General features: G+C 40.7%; 1 protein-coding gene across 1 annotated transcript in view; it reads right to left on the reverse strand.

Annotated features, from left to right (window-relative positions):
• CREB5 (cAMP responsive element binding protein 5) overlaps positions 1 to 27,321 on the reverse strand; it is a gene marked incomplete at its 5' end in the record, with an annotated part of 249,996 nt that overhangs the window by 146,894 nt on the left and 75,781 nt on the right. The window contains one exon of the mRNA XM_084280315.1: positions 20,395 to 20,567. Within this exon, the coding sequence (XP_084136441.1) occupies positions 20,395 to 20,567 (173 nt within the window). The remainder of the gene's footprint in view (positions 1 to 20,394; positions 20,568 to 27,321) is intronic.

A 27,321-nucleotide genomic window follows, 5' to 3' on the forward strand; every position in this document is an offset into this window, starting at 1 on the left:
CACAGGTCCTTCAGCAGCTTGCCAGTGCCAGCGTGTCAGCCAGACTGTGTCCCTCCCTGCCCAAAGGGGCAGGCTGTGCTCAGTGGCAGCACTCCATCCATCCCTGCGCCAAGGCAAGGATTATTTACCAGCTTTTATTTTGCTTTTTTCTTTGAAAGAGAACATATTAAAGCAGGGTCACCATCTTTTCCATTTTGTCATCCCCTGTGGGTGGAAAGCTCCTTAACTGGGGTTGGAAAGAGTAACAACAAAAAGCAAGCAGCCAGTTTCAATGCAATCTACCGTTCATGATGATGCGGACAGCCAGCGGAGAGACTGCCAGGAGGGTGCCAAAGACCTTGACAGGAGCTAACAACATTTACAGGTCCCCCTTCCCACAACTGTAATTTACCACTGTTAAATGCAAAGAAAATATATACACTCCCTGCACTTAGAGAAATATCAGAAGTTGAGGCACCAACATCCGTACACAAACAAAAGCCTCCATCATTTTCTCCATACGTAAGTAATTGTGGGTGAAAACAGTCATCCAGGCAGCAGCCCTTTGTCCAGGCACAGCTCATGTAGTGGAGATGGCAATACAAAGTGAACTTAACTGGAAGATCCACACCAAACCTGTAGAGTGGCCTCACAAAATTTCAGAATTAGGTCAAACCATTCAATATACTTTTTTCCATCATTCATCCATAACAGTTCATTTGGTTCTGCCACTTGCAAAAAAAGATGTGAAAAGCTACACAAGTAGAGCTGGGAAGTAGCCACAGCAAGGAGACAGAGGTAACTGAGTACTGCCAAGATGATAAAAGACCCTTTCTGGCCTTCCATTACTATCTCTTCAGTTCAAACTTTAGCATTGTTACCGTGAGCCTCACCGTGTCTGTCTTTTCTTCAAACACTGACTCTGGAAGACTGTAATGCTCCATTTAAAAAGAAAGTTTACATTACTAGCCCTTATGGACACAGCAAAAACCTTGATAGTGTGACTTGAAAGCACATCTCAACATACCCCCACCCAGGATGAAAAAGCAGATGCCACACAAAAGAAACAACTACTTTTTATCACCCAGAAAGATGAAAACCAAGCAAACCTTTTTTGCTCTTAGAGAATTGTTGGGTTGTTTTTTAAGGTCTGTCTCCAATTGTAAGGATTTGAAATGTCTTAGAAATCAGAAATAAACATCTTCTACAGGTGCAGAAATGTAGAAGAAGATCCGGCATAAAATGTAATGGCTATCCTGATATTGATCCCATTATTGGTAATATGATGAACAGCAGCAGGCTTACTTTTACAGAAGAAAATGTATGTTTTATCAAGCAGTTTGCAGCAGTCATTTTCTTTCTGAAAATAATGACACGAGTGAAAGTTTCCAACGTCTGTTTTATGCTTTCATCGATATATAAACAAACAGCCCTTCGCAGTGTCCGTACAGAGCAGGCAGAACTGCAGCAGTGAGGCTGGATTCAGCCCCAGAGCATCTAAATGACCAGGTGACACAACCAGCCGTTCACGTAGCCAGCAGCAACGCAGTACTGTGGTACTGCAGCCTGTGGTTGTCAGCTCCACATCCATTGTCCCATGGCTCCATCTAACCACGGGCTCATCTCACACGCTCATGCTGGTTTTACTATTTCTGTACCGTACAGAAATAGACAATGGACCACATTCAATCCTATTGTTGGGTTGGGTTGTTTTCCTGTGGGCTGACTTTGGCTGATTTTGTTGCACTATTGGCAATTTTACTTATCCAAATATAATAAGGAAGAGCGAGGACCTACATGATTGATAGCAGTGCTCATTGAAACACTAGCAGTGTTAGGAATTAGTGTGTGTTCTCCCCCTCCTTATAATGATCCAAAATTCAAGACTGTGACAAAGAGCAAGCACAAGGGAGGATCTGGCTCGTGCCTTCCTTTTCAGCAGATGCGTCCTTGGGAATAATTTAAATATCATATTTCAGCCTTGTTTTGCGCACAGAGTGGAGTGGAAAGTAACTGCTGTTTTCCTATCGAAGGCAGGGGTTACGCTGGGAGAATAGTTTTGCTAATCCTTCATTGCAGTCTAGCTGAAGCTCCCTGTATCCATGATCCCAGAAAGGACTATTGCCTGCTTCCCACACTGGATGACCTGACGCTCCAGGAAATCTTTGAGCAGCATTTCTTTCAGCACCTCTCTGACATTGCCTTTTGGCAAGCTGTCCTAGCTGAGTCCTAGTGTGTTATAAGCATTGCACAGGGACACACAGGTTTCTATGAAAGGGGAAGGAGGGTTCCTTCTTGCCTAGATGCCTGAGCTCCGTCTCTGATTTTATGTGGAGGGAGTGGTGATAGGGTGGAGGGTGAGAACTGAAAAATGTGTATGGCTGTGAAACATTTGGAAACACTTGAGCACGAGCACTTTTCCGTTCTTACCCCCTCTGCTGCTTTCTCTCCATGCAGAGGAGTCCCTGGGTGAAAGGCTGAGATGAACTCCTGAAGATTCCACTTAGTGAAGACAAAGGGACAGTTCCAGGGAAAGCCCAAAGAAAACACCTTTCTGAGCTTTTTTTCCCCCCTTCCTCTCCTTTCCCTGTTGTGAACTCAGTCATTACTCCATCCTATGAAAAGGAGTTTGGACACATTGTTCTTTCCAGATTCCAACATAAATCCGTTTACTTACTGCTAGTCTGAAGTGAGCATATCACTCCCCTGCACCTCAAGTGCACGGGCTCACCTCCCTGACGCTTAAAACTCTGCCTCCCCACCATCCCTCCTAAGGGTAAGAGAAGAGGGCACTTGCTGCTGGGTGGCAGCATGGTGAGTTAGCCCTTCTGCCTCCCTTCTCCAGAGCCGGTACTCAGTGTGGGGCACACAAACTCAGATCTTGACGTTGTTTGAAAGGACTGAAGTGCAGCTGCCAACATTTGCCTTTTATACCCAATACATTCATCTTGCTACAGAGGTTACAAGTTCACGGAGTCCAAACAAAGCTGTCATGTAACGTGTTCACTTAACTTTTCTTTCTGCTTTTTTCTTAAGGGGTTTTTTTGGGTTTTTTCATTTTCCTTTCACCAAATTTTAAATAAAAAAGTGTGCTTAACAAAGCAAGGTGCTAGACAGCATCACTACAATCTCTTACACTGTCATAATACGTGCAGCATTCAGAGCCAGGCAGATATGTTTAGCATCCTGTGTGAAGGGAGGGCTGCATGGGGAACGGGGTCCTGTGGTAGAAAATAAAGCACCCAAATACACAAATGAGGAAGGGGTTCAGTAATTTCTACCTGGAGTGTCTTTGAAAAAGACAGGAGAGACCTCACTTTAACATCTTACTGGAAAGTCAGGGTCTGTACCAGTACAACATGTCCCCCCATCCATGCACAGTCAGCACCAAGATTTGCTCCAAGCCTCAGTAGGGAACTTGAACCCCTTGACCTACTGGCCCAGAGAGGAGAGTACAACCAAGTCCCTCTGACAATAAACAGAGAAACTATTAATAAGATTAACTCTCTGGCACCAGCAATCCAAGCATCTGTTTTAGTCAGAAAGGAGATGCCTGGCGAAAAGAATATACTGGTGGCAAAGGGTTAAATAAATGTGAACTGGGCAGGATCCTGCTACGTGATTCTTTGCCATTGTTTGCTGATGAGGTGCAGGCGCTTGGCTGTGCAGAGAGAGAAGTCTTTAAGCAAACCAGAATCTGGGAATACACTGCTTTTAAATGGGGAAAGCTGATCCTTAGAGATAGTTTCCCTTGCTTCTTCATACTTTAATACTTCAAGGCATCCATATTTTATGTAGTCTCAATTTTCATGTCAGCAAAACTTGATTACAGAACATCTAAAAGTGAATCTGCAGATGAGGACAGTGCATTCTCCTTCTTTTAATAGTCTTGAAGAAAGGGAAGGGAGTGACAGGCTAGAGGCTGGCATAGCAAATAGGTACTAAAAAGGGTTCTCAAACCGGTGCATATGCTGTGCAGACCGCCTGAACGGGGACATCTTTAAGCGTGTGCCTGCTAGAAGGGGATTAGGACAGTGGAGCGCTTGGTCCTGTTCCCAGAAGGAGCAGCCTGGTATTTCACATTTAATATTAGAAGTTGTGAAGGGTACAGAATTAAAGCTGGTAACCCGAAGGGAATGTACTCTCTTTCTTAGATCGCTACACTTTCCTAGAGGGACATCAGTAAAATAGACAGGGTGACCAGCAAAGGCACTCTGACAGCCAGCATGTCTGAAAGGTCAGATTAGATTGAGCACTTAGTCTTTATCCATTAGCAGAAGCTAATAAATCAAGGAGACTAGCAATGGCCAAGAAATAGCTGTGTCTTTGTAACATAACCATGTCTTAAACCAGATTGAAAGGGCTCCAGGAAATCTGAGGGCTCTAGATAATACTCTAGATAATGTGAGAGCTGCTTCTCAATGACCTATTTGATAACCTTCTCCACAGAAGGATGTTTACAGGCTGGGTGGCAACTAAGATGTTTAGCTATGCTGAGATGACAACTTTACGAGGTAAGAAAAATAGCACAGCGTTTTATTGTTGTTGTCGTCGGATGTGGGTGCAGCTCTGAAAGGTTGCTGCAGCAGTTCTGTCAATAGGAATTTTTGGAAATGATGATTTTTCTGGTTAGGCCCCAGGCTGCATTGTTTGGAGGGTGTTATTCTTCATTTGCTGTTAGTAGCTTGTTAGGAGAGAAAAAAAAAAAAAAAGAAGGCATGAAGCATTCTTGCAGTAGCCTGTTCCAATAGCCTAGAAAGCACACCAGGTGGAAGTTATTTTTAAAAGGTTTTCACTTTGAAGGGCTGCTCTTCAATCTAGTGTTTGTGTTTGGTGTGTCCCTGCTCATAGAAGCTGGATATTTCCCCCATCCGGCACAGTGGATTTCCTCTCCTAAACTTGGTATTCTCATACCTGAATGAAGAGCTCAGGCTTGCTGGTCTGAGAGCACAGGCAGCACTTTTCTACAGCCTCTAGTCACCTTCCTCGCTGCCCTGTGAGGCCGTGCAGGCCATCCACTGAAGGCCACGCAGGAAACTTAATTCTCTTCCTTTCTCAAATGCTTCATCTGATTAAAACAATCCGCATGGATATGCCTCCGACTCACAGTGTCACTTTTATCTGTTGCGTGTCCAATTCACCCCGTGGCAGGAGGGGGGCTAGGGAAGTGTATTGCTTCCATGCTACTTCTGTCTTACTGGCAGCATGCACGCTACCAGGGCTTCATAACTTTCATGAATGGAAAGGAATTAGGATAGAAAGCTTCCTCAGAGTCTGTCTGCCGCTAAGTTTGCGTAGCCCAGTCTAGGGAAAACAAGGAAAACATACACAAAAGATGATGAATGAATGGATACCTTCTAAAGTGATAGGAGAAAGAATGTAATAGAGAGGCTGAAGACAAGGGAGAGGATTGTAGGCCTGTACTTCTCTCGACATAAAATTAATTTTTTGAGTATTTTGCAAAGAATGGAGTCTGTTTTAGAGTCTTTGGGGGCTACTATAATGGAATTAATTATCCAGAATGAGAAAAGAAAATATAACTGAAGCATAGTGCTTCACAAAAGAAAAATTAGTGTTTGCAGGATTTGTGAATGCCTGATTCAACAGGACATTAAAAAAATTATTATAATAGAGAAAGAAAAAAGAGAAAGAAAATTAAAGTCCTCCTACACTTGAAAATGTTGAGGTCCTTTGAAACAAATCTTAACGTTTCTTAGCTTTTGGTTTATCTTGACTTTGAAAAACTAAAGGAAATTACTTTTAGTTCTATTCCTTGTGTGTATTAGCACTCTATTGCCTATCAGACAAAATATGTCTGATAAAATTAATTCCCATTCCAATTTATTTTCTGGAAATCATAGACCAGAAACATTTAAAGATCATCTAGTCAAACTCCTCTGCCATGGGTGGGGGGGACTAGTTTGTCATGATGTCTGCAGAAAGTCTAATATAAGCATTCTCATCTGTCTCACTCTGTTTGAAGCACCTTCTGCAGTATATTTTAGCTTCCAGGAAATTAATAGTACATTATTATAGACATGATTACATAATCATAATCATTCTTCTCTATTTCTGTTGCAAATAACTATATATTCAGAAAAATCCCTGATGTTTAATTACATCAAATGTTCAAGACATTTCATCAGAGGAACCTATTTACTTTCCACTTCTGCAATACTTAAATTCCTTTTGACATTCCGGTACAGTAAGGGAGTATTTCTTTCCATATTTTACAGTTGGTGAACTGGGGCTGAGAGAGGCCAAGAAATTTTTCAAAGATCATAAAGAAATCAGTAGTGAAAAAGAAACCAAAGTGAACTTTCCTAGGTGCAGGCTAGCACTTTAATGATTTCTGACACTGCTTTCTGTCCAACATCCAGCATCCAGCTGATCCAATCTATTCTTTGATGGATTTTCTGTTGTTCTTACAAACAGAACTTGAGTTTTTTCTCTGTTTACAGTGTCTGCTCTCTAAAGAACTTGACAAAGCCTTCTGTTTCTCTTCATTGCTGAGTGATAGCAGGCAGCGTTGGAAGTAGCCATTTTCCCATTTTAACCTTCCTGGGATATGCCCCTCTTTTCCTAGTTCCATACGAGCATCTTCAACTACCTTGCCAAGCCCAGCATAACAAAAGCAAGAGAGAAGAGGGAGTGTGTCACCTCCCGCTCCACCAGTTCTTGTCCCCACACAGTAGAAAAGTCTCTGTGCATTGATGCACATGGACATTTTCTTCCCATCCCACCACCTCTGAGACTTAACAACAGCAGCTTCAGCTCCCTGCATTAACACTTTGAAACAGCTTGCATTTCATGAGTCAGTGCTCCGGAAAGGTATAATACAAAGGACATTCCTTTACACAAAACAAGTGTTTTGCCATGTTTTTAACTAAGATTTAAAACAAAACAAAAAAATCAACACACATCTTTCCTCTCTAATTGTCTGCTTCTGAAAAATAAGCACAAGAGCAGATCTTCAAGCTGAAGAAGGGAAAGGAGGAGAGATTCAGAACTGCTGTCTGTGGAAAGAACAGCAGTCACAATAAATAAATAAATTTAAAAATCTCAGTGATACAAGCTCTAGGTTTCAGTCAGGTCGAATTTGAGAGGCCTGGGCCTGAACATGCTTTCTGCCCCAGACGCTTACAGGGAAGAGGGTGGTCAAAGACAAGAGAGCGGTCAGGTCTGCAGAAGGAGCAGTGAGGAAAGCTGTTACACACACAGACACATCAGGACAGATGTTGGGGGAAACGAGCTATATCCACTCAGGCTAGCAGTCGTGCTCCAGAGCCAGGAAGCTGGGCTCAGTCACTGATAGCCGGGTGGCCCTGTGCCAAAAAGCAGAATGGCATGAGGTTTGCATTTCGGTGCCTGGGAGATACAAGGAAAGGCTTGGGGCCCTGGGAAGTTCTTCCTTCAGGAAAGAATGTAACACAGACAAGAGCTGCGGGCCTGATCTCCTTCCCCAATGCCAGAAAGACCTCCCAAATTCCCAGAAAGTCATTGTTACAGAGCAAAAATGTGGAAACTGATCCACTGAACGATCCTGGTGCTAAGCAAGCCAGTGATCTTGTTCCCTTTGGATGCAAACTGCATCACCTTCCTTAAGACAGATGCAATATATTAGACATCTTTGGTACTGTCCACCTCCAGCCAGGTCTTCTGGAGGCTTTGGGACTTCCATTCAGTCTCTTTTTTTACCAAATAGAGAAACTGAATACATACCAGCCTGCATCAGTTGGACCTCTGTTTGCTCCACATGTAAGGCCTATCTAATGTCAGCAAGCAAGGAGCATCTGTGAACAGAAGGCTGCACACACATCTATTGGTTTTAAGAAAAGGGACTGCAAATAAGCCACCTATTTTCTTATCCTCACACACTCGTGCTGTTACTGTGCCAAGTATTTTAAATGTCAGCTCCTCAGAATTCTCTCAGAGCTTTATGACCAATCCTCAAACTATGCACATCAATGGGAATATCAGTGGTTCCACAGCACATCCAAACTCACCAAAACACAGTAAATAGAAGACTGTACATTTAGGATTGCTTTTTAAATCAAACACTTATTTTAAATTATAAAAGAATGGCTATTGTTGTGTTAAAAGGTGAAGATGAAATTAATATATATATACATGGTCATTTAAAAATATATCACTTATTTATATTTCTTTAAGAGGAAAAAAATTGGCTGTAGTTGCAATCAGTCTTAATTCATTCTTTATTGCTGCTCTGGTTCTGTGTTATTTGAGCTGGTTTAACTGTTAAAAGCGTTTCAAATGTTCACATGGTCTGCATTAGGTTACAGAATAAAAGTAAGTACAGCCCACCAAATGTAACTTTCTGAAATGTAAACCACATGAATTTGATTTCTTTGTGGTACAACTTTAATTGGGTTCAGAGGTCTTTCAGTCTTACCTGTCTATCTGCTCTCTGATGGCCCGACCTGATAAAGCTAATACAAAGAATCTGCAAATGTGATCCAAACTGATTACACTCAGTTACAGTACATGGCTTTATTCTTGACAGTAATGACCCTTCAGCCTGGTTCATTTTTAGGCTGCAAGTTTGAACCCTGGAGCCACCATTGAGCTGGGAGTGGAAATCTCACAACTTGTAGTAAGATCGTGCCCCCTTGCAACTCACAAAACTAGAGAACCAGAAGGAAAGAGAGCATCTAGGTGCAACCATAAGTGATGAGGTATCCTAAAAAATTGGCAGGAGAGTATGTACATGTTTATGCCTTGCACTGTCACAGCAAATGTCAAAACAGAGAATGCATCCAGTGCACAACAGACAACACAGAAGCGACTGCAAACAGAAATTACAACAAAGCCTGAAATCTTCAGATTGATTTTCAACTGATTTCAGATTGTTGTTTGGTTTGGGATGTTTTTTTTTCTTTTGACAATACATTGTGTTGCCTTACTGACAATGACTCATTTACTCATCAGCTCTCATCTCTGTTGCACCATGTTGTGCCATATGCCTTTCTGGAGTGAAACAACAGTACTGATGTTTCCCATCCAGAAAAGTACTCAGATCTCAGCAACAAGAAGGAAGGCACTCCACAACAGGTATGCTCACCTTGTATCCTGTGACCCAACTGAAATATTGGAAGTCCCTTTGCTTTAGTAGCTTGTTTTCTTTGTTTTGGAATGCACAGCCTGGATTTTGAAAAAGTAGCCTGAAAAAGATTCACAGTGCTCATGGCTCTTGGAAGAAGATACCTACACAGGAACACTCAGCAGACCCAGTAATAAAATTATAACCCAATGCTTAAAATTACTCAATTGAATCTCCCACTGCAATTCCTATGTTTCATTCAAGTAAGTTAATCATTAACAAGTAAAAATTTTACAAGTCATCATCTACTTCAGGCAAATTACTTTTCTCTTTTCCCCACTGGAAAACAAAAAAATTTACTTTCAAAGCCAATGTAGTCCAATTTTTTAGATCAGTATTTTTCATTCTATCCCCCCAAAGCTGTTGTTGCCTTTGTCTTTTTTCTACATTTCTATTGCAGAGCACTGTTCTGTATTGGGAGAACTGTTCTCCTAAATAATTTCCACCGGTGAACATACAAGCACTAACAAATGAGGTCCCTTAATTAGTTCCAGGTTTTTCCAATAAGCAGTGTTGGCAATACAGCTTTTAGCTCTCTGTCCATCATACAAATAACAAGTTGGGGCCTGTAAACATGGCAGGGGTGTCTCTCTTTTCCTGATCATGTAATGGGCAAGCAGAAGGAGTAAGAAGGAAATGTATACATCAGTGGTGGGTTTTTACTGTCAACACGGAGAAGGTTTTTTTGGCTTGGAGTCATTTACACCGCCTTCAAGGACACATCTTACAGCTTCCCAACCTGGTCATAAGGAAAATTGAACATTTCCAAAGACCTTTCTCAAAAAAAAAAAGACTTTTTTTTTTTTTCCTTTGAGCTCTGAAATGTGGCTTTTTTTCTTTTATACTCAACCCCTGTTTTCTTTTATACAGGGCTTTTTGCTTCCCTCTGTATTTATGGATTCTTCTCGGGTCCAATATTGTTTCTAGCATTTGCTTTATAGGAGTTAGGGCCCCACAACCCTTGATGTTGCATTAATCTGCAACAAAAAGCTTCATGCTACTAGGCTGTGTACAGAAAAAGACCAGACTGGAAGGGACCCCAGCGTTCCCTACAGAGAAATACAGTTTCCCTTGATGGCTTCTGGAATGAACTTTGCCTATTATGTTTTATATAGATTTTGAATAAATCCTTTGAGTCACAAACTTCTTATTGGAACAATAGAACTATATAGAAGCCAGAGGAAAATTTGGAAGCAAGTATGGATTTTCTTCCCTGTTGTGCAGCCCAGAATCCATATCTTTCTTCACATCCATTTAGGATGGCACAAAAGGAACTCACTAACTGCTTTCTTCTAGCTTTCTTTGCTACTTTACAGTAGAAATCTTATTCTGCTTCCTATTTTATTTCCCCACAGATCAGAAACAATTCAAAGACATTCTAGGTCTCTTTCCTCTGTGGGCCTGGAATGGACTGCTGGGGAAAAAAGTTAAGACAGGCTAAAAAGGAAATTAATTGTAAAGAAGTTTTCCACATGAGTCTTCCACTTGTACATATTAACTAGCTCTGGTTTTATAATCTACTGACCATGTATCTTCAATATGGACTTAGTTTAAAACCACGTAACCTCAGGCAAATGAAAGTACTAAAAACAAGCATAAATTGAGAGAAATAATAGGAAATTGATTCAAATTTGGCCTCCTGTGTATACTAGGTCCAGTTCATGTCTTCAAATGTTGCATCAGTGCTTCAGCCAGGATCAGACATCCATAACAGCCTGTTGAGTTTAACAGACCTTCTTGTTTGACCTAATATCTAAAAACTACTGCTGCCTTTTATCCACTTTCATAATGCTCATTTACACATGCCGCCCAAAAAAGTTACATCAACAACTCACAGCAAGAATGAATGAATGAATGAATGAATGAATGAATGAATGAATGAATGAATGAATGAAAGTCCAGCATATCCAAAGGGAGATGCCTTCAGGCACGTTAATTCAGCAGTTCATCTCTCCAGGAGCAGTTTTCAGTAACAGTGCAAAAACACTAGCTGAGAAGACAAGGTTTACCCATTAGCATGCCAAGAAAGCTTTTTCCTCTGTGCAGCTCTGCCCAGATGCTCCTGGAGAGCATCACCATTCAGGTCTGTGCATATCTCAAACGTCATCCTATGCAATACACGGGACAACCCTACCGCATGTTACAAGCCAGGGACATGCAGCATGAGAAACCACCTGCCAAGAAAAGGAAGCCAGGTACTCAGCTGTAGCTAGTAGCACTTGCTTCCCAGTCACACTCCTTTCAGACCAGAGGCTGTCTACACAGCACCACAGATGAAGTGTGTTGGGATGGTTGTTCTTTAGACACAAGAGGCAGCAGTCTAAGACAGGACAAGCAACACCTGCCATACAGGAGTGATATAAAGGGATAAGCTTCAATGACACATGGTATAAATGCTTGGCTACAGGTGTGAAAATGGATTTGCATGGTGGTGTGAGCTTCAAGCCCAACCAGCTGAGATTTAACCAACTGGAAACACAATTCATTAAGAAACTTTATGTTTATGTTCTCTATGTGTGTTATTTTTTTTAGATCATCTTACTTTCAAAGGTGAGGTCATTCTGCCTTTACCTGGGAAGTCACAGACATTTTGGGAGGGAACGTTGAAAGACATCCATGTCCTAAATAAAATGCTTAATACTGGGAATGCTGAGAACAACATAATACTAACCAAACACTGAATGGTCTTCATGGAAAGTTGTGAATTCCTCAACATATACAATGATACCAAAAATGTCAGGTTTACTTGAACCCATGCCAACGATCCATAGGGACTATCAGATGGACACAGTCAGTCTCAGAACCGCCATGAACCAATGAACAAATGGTTCAGAACAACTGCTCTACCAAGAAGGCAGGATTAATGTATCCTTACTTCTGACCAGGTCTAGAAAATTTTAAGTTGCTTGAGGAAAACTTATGAAGATCAAAAGCTACCATTTTCATCAAAAAAAGCACGGGAAAAAATATTTTGTCTAGGGTTATTTGTCACCAACTGTTATTTATTTTTTTTAAGCTCACAAAAAAACAGCAAGAGATGGGGGACATGGAAAAGTCTGGAGATACAGGCAAGAAAAGGTAGAAAATGAACAAGAGGCACAACTTTTTTCTTATATCAAATGTTTGATATGTACACAATATATTTCAATTTGTAGGGTTAAAAAGAATTAGGAATGTTACTTTGAGCCATTTACAGCATCAGTCAGCCTGCATGCTAAAGTTAAAGAATTAGATAAAAAGTAACATAATCTAAATCAGAATTCCCCAGGAAGTATATACAATTCTCTAAAGGCTGTCAAATAAGCTAGGAATTTGGATTTCACTCATTTGGAGAATTGTCCACTGAAAACATTTTATTACCTCTCCAAGTTTTTATGGACCCTATCAGAACAGCTGTGATTCACTTCACTTGCAGCAGAGGAAGCTGGTAATAGCTCCAAGATTGCCCCCTTCATTTCATAAACCAATTAGGACCTGGATCCTACAACTGGAGCAACACAACCCCTTCTTTTACTGGCAAAATTCCACTTCGTTTATGTGAGCTCAGAGTAAAGGTCTCTGTTGGCAGTATATAGATGCTCATAGCAGTAAACGTTACTAAAACACACTCTCTAGTTTGTTCCTTCTTCCAAAGAATACTCTTCCTGCACTCATCCAACTAAACGCTTATTAATCTACCTACAGGTTCTGTCTAGTCACCAGCTCCTTGCAATTTGTAACTAAACATTGCTAAGACAATTTAAAATTATGATTTACCATGTGGAACTTTGCCAGATGGTTTCCAAAATGACAGATTTATTTAAAATATTTTTTCCCTCTAAATCAAGCATAATTTCATTTGTTTAAAAGAAGTCAGTTTGGTGGTGTTGTCATCTTAGATTTATCTATGCTTTTGATTTAAGTTACATTGGGATTTTGGTGTGGGGTTTGGTTTTTTACAAATGCGTATTTGGCCTGTCCATAAGTATAAACAAAACCATGAATAAGCCTTATGTGGGACCATACTGTAGGACTGATTTCTAAAACTCAATTCTAATAGGAAGGCCTACTTTTACAGGTGATAAAATAGGATCCACCCACTTTATGCATAGACTATAATTTCTGTGTTTTGCCCCTGGCACTTTTTTTCTTAATTATTGTCATTGGTTTTCAGCCAGGTACCAGATTATTATTTTTTTTTTTTAAATTAACACTTTAAGAACTTATAGTAGTTTAGTAACTTACGGTATTGTTTTATCTCCCTTGGAAAGTGTTCAAAAACACACTGGCAAGACAAACCATGTAAAATCAAGATGGTTTCTGTTCACCACATCAATGACAATTCCCTTATTGAAACAGATACAAACATAACTTCTCAGCGAGCAACTGAATTTTTGTAAGAGTTCTTTGTACATAAAGCTCTTCCCTTCCTACTCCATCACTGTAGCCGTGGTGCTACCCCCAGCAAACATTTAAAGCCCTTCTTTGAACTGACATGGTGTGAGGCAGCATCTCAAAGCTTGCTCCTTCTCTGAAACCTACAAATTGCTCTCTTAAGCAAAAAGAAAAGAAATAAATAGCAATAATAGAAAAGCCTTACACCAAACAAAGTCTATATTGTTTGAGTTAGTGTTTTACTGCGGCTTAGTTACCTGTCAAACAGGCTGACACTTGGATAAAACACACACTGGAATCACGCATCAGGGCACGTTAAGTGCAAACCTGTGATGAAGAGCAGAGCTATGTGATTCAGCTGTGCAGAGCTCTACTGCTCACTTCTAGGCTAGGAAAGCTTGAACTGTCAAATCAAACCTGCTGCAGCTCTGAGATCCAATTCCATCCAAAAATGATTTTACATCTGTTTTAGTTCAGAGAGTCATATAAATCAGAAGCTCTGACTATAAATTTTGATGACACCTTTAAAGAAGATTTATACAGTGTGTATTATATACACACATATATATATGAGAGGCACATAAGAGATACCAACCACTAAAATTAAGCAATCAGTGCTGTATTCTCCAAGTTCTGTATATCATATTTAAATCCTATTTGTGACTTACTCAGATGTGAGAGCCAACCTATGGTCATGAATGCTTGCTATTTCTGTTACAATACAGTTGTGAGTGCAGTACACTACTCTGACCTTGCTTTCCTATAGTTCTTGGGCGGGATGAGCTTTCCAGAATGGAAACATCATGATCCGTTTCTTAGAAAGTACTTATATAAGAACTGGCTTGAGTGTGGTTTCACTGCCTATCTGAAACAACCATTGGGAGAGGCAGAAGGCTGTTTTTTCTCCATAATAAAAGACATCAATTCTAATAAGAGTCAGTGGCCAGCAAGCCACACATTGTCCCTGATGCCTTTTTTTTCTTTTTTTTCTGGTGTGTTAGTGTGAACAAGCATCATTTGTATTAAACTCAGGACTTTTATGAAGTAATAGGCATAAGATACTGCCTTCCTTAATAAATTTAACTGCATAACAAGCATGAAACTTTCAGGATAACAGTTGACTTTGAGTCAGATAAGAAACACACTAAACCGTCTTCATTCCTGTTTGACAGGCTATTTATTACCTGGCTCATGATCCTCCTTTCAGTCCCCTGAAAGTCATCTTGATATATGTCAGTACTTTCCAATCCCTCTCTAGGCCTTACAGCAAATAAAAACGGGGTTTTGGGAAGGCACGGGATTGGGATTATGTGGTTGGGGACAGAAGAGAGATGTCATGAACAATCACCCCCTCTGTGCTGTGTCTCACATGCAGACCAATGCTGTTTGCTCATTTTCTTCCTGACTCAGCAGTGTCAGGAGAGACTGAGTCAGCAGCTCCTGAACATGCCGCTGCAAAGGACAAGAGGGGAGGCTGGGAGCAGAGCTTCCAAACATTGCACACAAAGCATCACAGTTTGGTCTGCAAGTCAATGTGTGGACCTGGACAGCAGATAGTTAGCGAAGAGGGATGAAACAGCTTGAGGAGATCCATCAGACTCCATTTTCTTCCACACCACCCTGTCTATTAGCCCTAAGCTATGAAACAACTTGTTTCTGTGAATAATTGTAATAACTTTCTTGTAACAATTTTCTAAGTAATTCGCCTGAGCTTCCCAGAGACTCGTGGCTGCTGCTCAGATGTGATTTGATGGGATTCCATGTTAAGATGGGCCAAGGTCAGTGTAGTAGAAGGGACTACAGAAAATATGTCTTAGTGTAAAGTGAACAAGAAGCAGGATCATTAAACACGGAATAAAGCTCAACTTTGAGAGCAAAGACAAAAAAAAATAGTATTTGGACAGAGCAACACTGTCAGATGCTGTTTCTTCCCACCTCTCACTTTTCCTCCTCTGCCAGTGATGCAACTGATGTTCTTACATCCTTCACTACCAAGGCTACAGAATGGCCCTGATCAAGTCACTGAGAGATTGTTTGATACTTCATCTCTCACTGCATATTTCTTCTCATCTCACAACATACTGTGGTGCTTCAGTTCAAATACAGTTGGAACAGAGGCTTTTGTCCCAGGTTTCCTGGAAAGGGAGCTGGTCTTTGAATTTAATCAAAGCACATCATCCCATGGCCCCTTTGATGCCACGACTCCTCCAACTTACTAGGAGCTTAAAGAGAGACTTCTTCTGGCATGTTCAAAAACCCGTCTAAGTTACCAGACTATTCCAAGTACCTTCCAGAACTAGTTGCATTATGGAAGGGTTTCTGCCCATGAATGTCTCTTACAGGAGTCTTTGTTTCCTCAAGCTATAAAGGATGATAGCAGGATACTCTGAGAACTCGACCAGCAGCTGCAGTCTCAGAAAACTCACTGCTGTAGTAAAACTCCTGTATTTATCAGAGAGGAACCTTAGCTTTCTGCCATCCCCAAGCCCCTCAGATTAAGACTACAGCTAAGAAGTTTTTTCATTTTCCAAATCTCCAAGGCATAATGAGTGTGCTCTTCATTGTGTCACTGAACCTCAGTTAGTCCAATTACATGCAATTTTCATGACCACTCCATTTCCCATGCCCCTCTGCTTGGAAAACATTCAACCCTATGAAAAGATGATAAACTGCAAACAGAGAGAGACATATGGCATCATATGAGGGAAGAGAGGGAAACAGGAAGGAATCACATAGGTGTTAAAGTGAAGGCTCCACGTGGGGACTGAAAGGCTGTCCTCCCACTGGTACCATGATTCTTCAGCACAAGAGGCATCTTCCAAAGCCCTGTTGCCTTCTCCTACCTGCTTGCATTTCATCAAATGTGGTTGCAATTTTTCCCTTCTGATGCTGTGCCAGAAGACCATCTTATCTTGATTAAAATGCTCTACAAGACTTTGAAAACAGATAATCTACATCACATGGTTAGTGCTCTATGTCCACTTTAGAGACCAAGTTCACTGAAATGGGACTCACATCTCCCTCTCCATTTAGTACAGTGTTAACAACTTGCTGGATCTGTGACAACCCTGAATCCCCGTGTGTTCCCTGTCAGATATAGAGCTGTACCAGTGAGTTTCAAGCTGGAATAATTATTAGCCACGTCTGCTACTAGCTTGAAAAACAGCAGCGGGTTACATTCTGCAGGAAAGTGGAGCTGTTAGGCAGCAGCCACCTAGAGTCTTTTGATAGGTAAGATGTCTTTTTCAGACCTGAAAGATATGCCCAGATAAAGCAACCAGTGTACTGTGTCATTACCAATTTGTCTGACCATGATTTTCACATACGTGGCTGAATAGTCAGTCACTGAAAAAAGAGAGTTATTAAAAAAAAAAAGAAGACAAACACTGCTATTGTACAGCCTAGCTCAAAGTCCCATATCTTGAGCTGATTCAGCTTATCTGCTTTTCTATAGCTTTGACAAATGTATGTCTTATATAATTTTTTCTCCCCTTCCTCTATATGCCTTACTGCTTTTCCTCCATGTATCTTATCTCCAAACGATGTGCTATTAATCAGCCAAAGACACCCTTCACTACTAAGTGTTCCTCAACTGATTTTTCATCAGCACAAGTAGTTACTAGTTACAGCATTCCTCCCACATGCTAAAGGCTTGTGGGGGAGGAAAGAGGGACGGCAAGGAGGTTAGAGACTGCCTCACCACATAAATACTATCTGGGACCTTTATACCAACCCGCCAGCTTGCTGCAGCGATAATGTTGCTGTTTGTTCCCAACCAGGTACATGGTGGGAGGAAAGAGGGGCTGCACCCTGTCTTATTTTTTAAGTTATTAACCTTCTTGCTCTTCCCTTTTTCTGATTAATCTGGCTGGATGCCTGTTCAGTAGTAGCTAAGCTTATTACCTGAAACAATGTACGTACACACGCCGTGCCAGTTCGGCTTGCCCAACAACACTCATTCTGTCATGTTTTCCCATGCCTTGAGTCAATGTCTCATTTTATGTGCAACCCCCCAGAGCCAGAGGAGGGGGCAGGAAAAGGGGGGGGGAGGGGAAGGGAGGGAGAGGGAGGGAAAAGAGAAGGAGAGAAGAAAGTAGGGAAAAATTACATCCCTTGGGAACATCAGCTGCTGCGAACTCACCCTCTCCCCGCCATGAAATGAGCTGTGTGCGGGCACAGGTGGGTCCCATTCTGTGTTACTGGAGCACAGCCTATGAACAGGGTCTAAATGAAGACTTTCATTGCTGTTCTCTGTTTTCATTGGAGTAAGGCCATCACAAACATTTGCAGGTGGCTTGGCCATAGTCTGACACTAAAATATTTGTGGTTGTGATAAAAATCAGAATATTGCTACAAGATGGTTCTATATAACCTTTAGGGCTTGATCCTGCTCTTACAGAACTAGCTCCATGAGAATTTTAACCAGTTGCTCTTCACGGATTTTATTGTTCATTACAAGACATATTCCCTGGCATAATTCTCCATGGTAAGGACTCATCCACCCTTTGGGACAGCTTCAGATGTTTGTTTTTTTTTTAAAAAGGGAGAATCTAACCCAAAACCACTGATTTGAGCAGCACAGAATGTGGGCTTGTTAAAAAGCTGAACCATCCCATCTTTCTAAGGCCAAACCAAAACCACCAAACGTTGCAGAACTCAAACATTCTCTGAATCCCTCTAGATTTTTCTTCAGTTGGCTAATACTGAAACGCTTGTCCAGTCTCTGTTCCTCGTGAATGAGTCTTGGATATAATTCTTTGCACGTTGAGAAGGATAAGATGAAGATAAATGGAAATGACAAGATATGTTCTTTGAATAAATAAAACAGGCACCACAGGGAAAAGACTGAAGGAAAAGAAGACAAACAAGGATGCTCAACGCTTTGGCAAGTAGATGAAGTCCAAAATGCAGCAATTATCTCCTAGGACACACCATGAACAAAAAACAAAACCTCCTAGGAAGAGGGAAGAATGGGGAACAGAGTATGCTGGAGGTCACACCATAAGTCTCATTCACATACCAACTCACACAGAGACTAAAATGCTGACAATTGCCTCCCAATAGAGCAGCTTTAGACCCAGACTTAGGAAACATTTGTGTGATTCAGTCACAGGGGAGAATTAAGATATGTCATGACAAAGTTTCCCAAACGAGACACTCACCACTGACTAGGAAACAGGCCTCTTTATCCTCAACCCCTCCAACTTTGGAGATTCTAATCACCATGGCCCTGAACCAACACAAACCTAAAACCTGACTGACAGGGTCTTGCAAAACCACATGCAGTTTTTTTCTCATTATATAGAAACAATTGTTTGGAAGCCACGTACAGTCCCATATAAAACACCTCACCACTGAGTATTAAAAGTTGTTTGGATTTTTTTTGTTGTTTTTAATTAGAATCATAATTACCACCAGACCTTTTAAGTCACAATTTAAACTGGAGCTTAATCATCCTTAACCCAAATAATGGCATTAGCTGTTTTTCTTTTTAAAACTGAAAAAGAAACTGTTCCTTCCTCCCTCCCTCCCTCCCAGCCCCCATCTTTGAATAGAATGGACATATATAAGACAACAACTTTCTTGGATTTACAGGCAAATGGTATTGCACATGAAATCTCAGTGAACACTCTGTTTTGTCCACAGGTAGCATACACAAAGGCACATCTATCAAACGTTTTTACCTTACCCATATTATCAGATTTCTACATTAAGAACCAAATCCTGAAGTACTGGTAAAAAGGAAATTGAAGGAGCTTTGCCAGGAGCACAAAACTTGGGCAGTGGATGGAGCCCATGTCCTGTGCATGGCTGGGGAACCATTACAGTACATTACCATGGCACTAGGAGGTGGCAAGCTTGTGGTCTATATTCTGCCATCAGGATTATTGAAATGAAACTCAAGAATAACTGGATTTTGAGTTTTCAATGCCAGGATTTCACTTTTTTGTTTTACTCTGAAGAGGCTGCAATTTGCTCATCAATTATTTAGACATTGACTGGGGACAGAGGCTGCTTTCGCACTTATCATATAATGAATGTGACCAAATTATAAATGACCAATAATGAATCTAGACTGCTGCTTCATTCTCAGTCCACTGATTTATCTTTTTATCCACATGTTTTCATGCATAACCCCCCCATCAAATTTTCAAAGTTCTGACAAAAAAAACCCTTATATCCCTCAAGCCATCTGGGAGGTTTCTGTATAGCTAAAAGAAGTTACTGTGATTTAGAAGGTCCTTATGTCTGCTGGAAGTAACTAAGTGTACACTTATGCGTTTGTACATGTAGTTCTGCAAACATGAGCACACAATTGGCATTGAAACCAATACAATAAGCATCCATATTGTCAATCTATGAGAATAAATATCGATCCATCATCACAAATTGAGCAACTGCTCACAGAGGTAGCTGTGCCAAACTCCATTTATCTTGATGGTCTTTTTATTTTGTCTTCTATCATTCTGCAATTAAACAGAGTACCTAGGAAATAGCCTAATCCCACTGAGCACACAGAATTCCTGTTGAAGGAAGTTAAAGGATCAGCTTCAGAAATGCTCTTCCTTTCTTCCCAGAACAGTTACAGAAACAACATGAACAAAAAAAAAAAAAAAAAAGGAAGGAGAAAGCAGGACTTCCCTGCAAATACAGCACTCTGCCCCTTTTGAACCAAGTGCCAGATCTGGAGTAGTTGTAGCATCCTGGCCATTTCATCCACAGCCTACAATGCATGTTGTAGGGGTCCTTGCCACATGCTGGTAGGATCAAGTGTGAGCTCCAAAACCTCAAGAACCACAAGGACAACATCTGGTCCTGCATACAGTTGAACCTCAAGAACCATGAGGGCAACATCTGGTGCTACACACAGCTGCTGGAGCCAGAAAACTGGAGAAATGAGAAAATGGAAATGGATTTACCCAATCTGTCGATTTGTGGAAGGTGCTTGAGTAATGACCGAACTGGACTGTGGAGACGGCATGGCTTGTTGAATCACGACGCTGGTATCGTGGTTTGGCATCCTCGTATTCGTCAGCTGGTGAGATCCAGGTCCTGCCATCGCTCCTCCAACTGTGTTATGCATGGAGATATTCTGTGAAAAGAAAGGAAATGGGGGATGGTGGAGGAAAATGGAAAAGAAACAAATGTCTTATCTTGGTTTTGCGTTCTATAGGAATACAATTAGCAATCTGAAAGTATCAACAACATGAAAAGTTACTGGCTCCTGGTAAATCCCAAGCCAATAGATCTTGTTGTAAACAACAACGATAAAGAAATGAAAAATAACTATTTACTTTTACAGGGCAATATAAATGGAAGAATACCCACAAGTTGACTAATCACTCTTCTGTGATCCTGACTCGTGATTTATAATGGGGATATTTAGCACATATTCTCCTAACTGACGGTAAGATAGATTTTGTTTGAAAATTACTTCTGTGGTGAATGCATGGCACCTTGATTTACTACATGGGTTGTTTACGGTGTACTAGGTCTGCTTAGACTGACAAGCAAATCAAGTTTTATAGTCCCAGAGTAGCAAACAGTACATGGTACATCACGAAACAGCCATTTCTATTAGCCTCCATATATTTTGTAGAGCAATAATATCCCAGAGGCCTAGAATAATAGCACTGTATTTGCACATATATAACCTCTGCTTCAGGTAACTTGAAGCCCTTAAAAAGTTCTTTTTAAAAAAAAAAAGTTCACAGATAACTCATACCCACAGAAAAAAAAGCCATGAGACCAGGTTACTACTGCAGAAGGAACCCTGGAATAAAACTGCTCTCTTATTATCCCTACACACACAATACACACTGCTGCTAAACCGCAGCGTTTGACTTGGCCCACATTTAAAAACAAACAAAACTCTCAAGCCAGAGATAACCCACAGTGTATATACATATGAAAACATGGTAACCTTGAAAGCATTAATTTTCCTATCAGGCATCAATGTGTGGACTGTTAGCAGTGAGAGAAAAAGAAACTTTCCATTGTCACCATTCCTGTCCCCCAGGAAAACAGAGAAAAAAACCCACCTTTACACACACACTCTCACCAGGACTCATGCAAAGTATCTTTCCAACTATTACAATACTCAGGGTTTAAACCTAAAGTTAAATTTCATTCAGAATTCAAATATATGAGCCAATTTGTCTAGGAAACACATAAAACCCACAAGATAATGTCAGATAAAGCTGGTAAGAAGGGAAACTAGAGCTCTGCTCAAATGTGGAGGACAGAGAGGCAGACAACATATTGAATCCCAGACCTAGAAGAAAGATTGCATTCTGAACCAAAACAAGAATACGCCATTTAGATGACATTCTTCATGGAAAAGGAGCCCACACTAAAGGCCTTAGCTGTCATTCCCCTGTCTCCCAATTCTTAAATATTTCAGGTGATTTCCCAGGCTTTTGTGGACATAGGGATCTCTCTGTTTCTTTTACAGGATTTTCTGTAGTCTTTGTAAAGATACAAAGAGACAGGGGTCCTGCCTACAGAAATAGTGGTTAGACCATTCACTAGTGTAAAGACCCAGCTGTGAGTTCCTGTTCTGGTAAGTAATTCATACGGTATGAAACAGGGCTGGCATCAGAACAGCCATTAAAAGCTTGGATTGCAAGAAGAAACCAGACCTAGGACTTTAGCAGTAATATTTCATAGTCCAGTAGTATGGCATGACCATCAGGCAAAAAGAGAAAGTAACTTTAGATATATGGAGTCTTTTCCAAAAGAAGTTCTCCCTCTCCTACCACATTCCTATAAACATGTCATTTCTTCAATAGATTAGTGTTTTCTGATGAAAAAATGTTCTGTTTAAAAAATATTTTTATATATATGTGCGTGTGAGTGTCCAAATCTAGTTCAGAATTCAAAACCAGACTGACTTTTTGATCACTACAAGATTTTGAAAAACCAGGTCTAATAATCTACTCTTCGGCAAGCAGATCTTTAAGCACTATCACTTCCTACAGCTTTCCCTTTTTATTAAATGTGTGTTTTGCAAGTAAAACCTATCAATATGTGATATTGAATGTTCCAAAGTTCACCCTCATTTAATTTCTCCTTTACACTGCCTCTACAGAATCTGAATCCTTCTGGCTATTTCTGGTTTGTCTGTTTGCTTTCAGTAGTATGTTTTTCAGGGTGAATGTTAAATGTAAGAGAAGTATACACTACTTGCACCTTTGTGTACATAGGGGAGCAACAAAGAAGGAAAGCATCAGTTACCCACAATGAGTTTACTCTGCTGTGCTGCACAACTGCCTCCTGCCTGCCATTGCCAGCGCAGATCTTGTGCCTGCACATGCATGCCTTGCTTCCCAAGAGGGCAGGCTGTCTGCACCAAGTCAGAGCATTGTCATGAAGCTATCCAGGATTCAGAAAGCCTTTCTCTAGATTACAGACTCCAGACCACAGCTTTCCAAGAGCCACAGAACACTGATCTGCTACATGGAAAGATCTTTAAAGTAAACACGGATGGTGCCATGAGTCCATGAGGCCCAGGAAGGGACAGGATGGAAGTCCCTCATGAGCTTTAGACAAGTGGCACCCCAGCACTTGCCCAAATTTTGACTGGATTTTGTTGTAACATGGCAGGGCAGGACTTAAAAGATTTGGTGTCAGGTTCCTGTGCTCCTCGATTCAGTATTGCCACCTACTTTTCCTTTTTTATCCTGTAATTCAAGACCTCTGTAAGGTACAAGTGGTATGAGAAAAACTGTTTGCGCACATCACGTGCTAGCTTACATGCATAAACTTGTAATGCTGCTTCAAAATTTTAACCATTCCCAATAAACTATCTTTTCAGAGAGTAGGCTGAATATGTGCTGCATGGAAAGGAAAAACAAAACGAAAGCCTGTCAATGCATCTAGATGTCTGTTCTGCTCAGAAATGTTCCCGCTGTTGTTGGGCGGGAACTGTACCTTTATACTACACTGCCAAGAGAAAGGCTAAGATTTTCCAAAAATATGTCAAGCTCAGCATGACTCTCACATTCATAAGAAAAGGATTTGGCAACATCAGAATAATTTACATGAGATACTTGTGAATTTACAGAGAGAAGTTCAAGCAAGCTCATGCTTAAATGACAATGCCTATGCTTTGAAAGATGGCAGGAAAGCAACGCACAATAGATCTGACACTAAGCCTATCTGATCTAGTCATATGCATCATGACACGCAGAATGACTCTGTATCACCACCACCTCAAGACTAGGCTTGTTGCATGTGTGATGTTGACAGTCTTCAGAACTCCCAACATGGCCTGGCTATGTTGAGCTCCACACCTGATTCTGAGTGGGTGTGGGTAGGATATTAATGAGCTCCTTGAAGACTCAACTTTGGGCCCTCGTAGAAACAGGACAAATTTAGCAACGTTGGCTGAAATTGAGACCTCCACTTCATCACTGAACTGTTATTTAGCTGAGCTGCTTCCAGCTCTAATTTTAAGCAGTTCTGCATGTTCTCCCACAAGGGATCCATGAAGAACATCTCATTTTGACTCCTCTTTTCATTCTCCTCCAGCTCTTAAGCCAATGGTTAAAATCAATTGCTACTATGTGCTGGGAGCTCCCAGCACACCAGCTCTGAGAAGGAGTTGACAGGAGTCATGACATGGACAGAGCTCTCCCTCTGCTTTTAACGCTCCCAAGACCCTCCCATATGCTCTCAGAGTAAGACACACACACACACAGAGCTTTTCAGAGATGTTCACAACTGTCTTTCAGCATTAGAATACAGTGTATGAGCTTATTATTAGTATTATTAATTTTATTAAATTGAACCTTAATGCCCCCACAGGGAACAGGCCCCTCGCATGCCAGGAGTTACAAAGACATGAAAGACAGGCCCTGCCCTTAAGAATCATTTAATGGACCTTAATAAAGATCCGATAAATTAAGATAACTTTATTTCCACTGGGATTAAGTTTCACCCTCACCAAAGTTCCCAGTCATTCCCACTGACACAGAAACTAGGATTATAACACTGTGAAACTTCTACAGAAATGCTCCCCTCACCCATGTGCTCATATTGTATTCTCAATCAGTATCTAATGTTCAAATATATAAAAAGAAAAAACCCAACAAGGCATATCCACAAACCACTTTTAAATCAATGTGCTCCTCTCAACCTTTCCAGCTGCAAGAAAGAAAAGGGAATAGATCAGCTTGACTTCTCCCCAGTTAATCTGTATTCCCCATTTTAGCTTCAGACTTTCAAGAAAAATTTTGAGCATTTTTCTCCCACATGCAACTATTTAACTTTGGATAGGCAACACGCTTCTTTTTTCTAAAGGCTAAAAACTTCTTGAAGTCATGCTTCCATGTTCTAGTGGAGACGATTACACATCACTCCACAAGAACACACACCCTGTTGGCAAGCACAGCAGAGAAATGACAGCTTCGCAGACACGGGTGAAATACACCCCATGACTCCAGGCGGTCACCATTTCCACTAAACTCCAGTTCTTCCAGAGAAACACCCACCCATGTCACACGGGACCCCCTGTATCATACATCTACTGAAGGCAAAGGATGAAGAAGATGGATCCATCATTCACTATCCATTGTAATATTCTGAATTTCAGTAAAATTTTTATTTGCGGTTTTGAACTATTGGAGCTGGTTTCTGAACCAAAGCCAGCTTATATTTTTCTAGTTATTTTGTAACTGTGAGGTTTAGTGAAAAATGCAAATACCTGTTTTATACAAACTGAAGTTTCATTTGGGGTTGTTCCAGGAAAGCTTTTTTGATCAATAGAGCTGTCACCTACAACCAATTGTACATATTCTGCAGGTATTTGCCACGAAAAAAAAGAGACAAAAATCCAGTTTGGCTAAACAAAGACAAAATCAGCTTTTTAGTATTTGTGTCCTGGGGTTTTTTTATGCAAAAATCACTTACTTGCATTGTCCCAAACAGCAACTTGAAATATTTTTCAAATAATTCAAGAGAAAAAGCATCAACTTAAAAAAAAATTAAATTAAATACACAGTAATATTTTAGAGTTTATATGGCTTGGCTTCTCAATTAATTTTAACAAAGAGAAATTGAATTAATTATAACAAGGAGAAATATTCTAAGCTGTCTCACTTTCAGGGATTTTACATTTTATGGGGAAAGAAAAAGTGTATTTGTAACCTAAAGTCTTCTAGAAGGCTCTGTAGACACACAGCATTTGGACCAACCAAGATACACATTTAAGTGGCATCTCCGTGTGCAATTTCAAGGAGCGTACAGGAGCATCTTGCCTGACTATGGAGATCATGATCCCACAATACATACAATACACACGTGAGTGGAAGCTACCTGTGACACGTTCGTTCATTGCACATGCTGCCCATCCTCCTCCCCTCCACACACACATCTCCCCCCCCTAAAAAAAGCAACCAACTTAGAGACTTGGAAGACATTTTTGTAAAGAAAATTATGGACTAAATGTGGCAAATAATGGCACACTGCACAATCATGTTAATCATACACAATCTCCATCAAAACTACTGACCTATGAGTTATCTCCTAACAGAAAGATGATCTCAAAATCAAAGCTACCGAATCTCCCCAGAAACAGCACTGATCCGTTTATTTTCTCATTATTCAGATCAATGTGCAAGGAAAACACCCTCACACCAGCCCGTCACAACTATTTCATCTGGCACGTGTGCAATGTCTACACTGCCATAAGCACAGCACTAGGCTTGTGTCCTCCCAAGGCCAGCAAACAGCAGAGGAACTAGGGAAGAAAAGAGACATAAAAAATAAATCCAATTACTAATGTAGTTGCAGGATTACAGAAAAAAAAAAAAGTCTATTATGAAGATTTGCATTTTTGAAAAGAGAGATGTCGTCCCATTATGCAGGAGATGGGAGAGTGTAAACTTGCTGGAGACTGAAATGCAATACTCTTTCTTGTTTTAAAATTGTAACATCTGTACAGATTGAATGAGAAAAAGCACTAAAGCAGAAAAAAAAAGGGCACTGAAAAGAACTGCTGGAAAATGATGTGTAGTAACATTAAGCACAGGGACAAAGCATTGGGAAGATCTTATTGCAGACTGCTAAAATCCATTTAACTCCCTTACTTAGAGAGAGGTATGAAGTCACTGAAGGAGGCTGACACATAAAAACACAGAACTGATGCCAAAGGATCTATTCCTCAAAACATCTCAAAGAACAGCAAAAGCTGATTTAACAGCTACCTGATAAAAATGACACTTAAAAAAAAAAACCCTGATATATCCCAGCAGGCCTGATATATCCCAGAATGCAGAAGGACTCTTCCCTGCCTCCAGGTTCTGTCCAACATCTACCCCTGAACTGGGCACAGCTAGTTATCCTCATGATGCTGGAGGCTTAAATATGAGTATACCTGACTTCTTGAACCCCAGGCACCGACGCTCAAATATTCATTGAAGTCAAATATTATCAACCTGATCTCCTTAGGGGTAAAAATGCAAAGAAAAATTAAACTACTTACTCAAAAATGACAAGTAATGATAGGCAGATGGGGGGAGAAGGGAAACATTGCTCTCACTGAAATCATAAAGCTTTGAATCTGTACTTATCAGTCTCGGCCACTGGTTTCCAATTTTTTGGATCACAGACCTCTGTCAACCCTCTGAATTTCTCACAGAGCACTCTGTGCTCTTATCATAAATTGTGTAATTAAGGCAAGATGGTTCCACAGACCAGCTGCAGATGACTTACCACAGCTTTGCGACCACCAGCAGTTCACAGACCAGAGTTTAACCACTGCCCAAATACTGTTTCTGAGCACTGTGACTAGAATTTCTTGACGATTAAGATACCATTTCTAAAGGCACCTATGGACATTACTA

This window comes from Gallinula chloropus (assembly GCF_964237585.1).
Source record: "Gallinula chloropus genome assembly, chromosome: 2".
NCBI classification, from domain to species: domain Eukaryota; kingdom Metazoa; phylum Chordata; class Aves; order Gruiformes; family Rallidae; genus Gallinula; species Gallinula chloropus.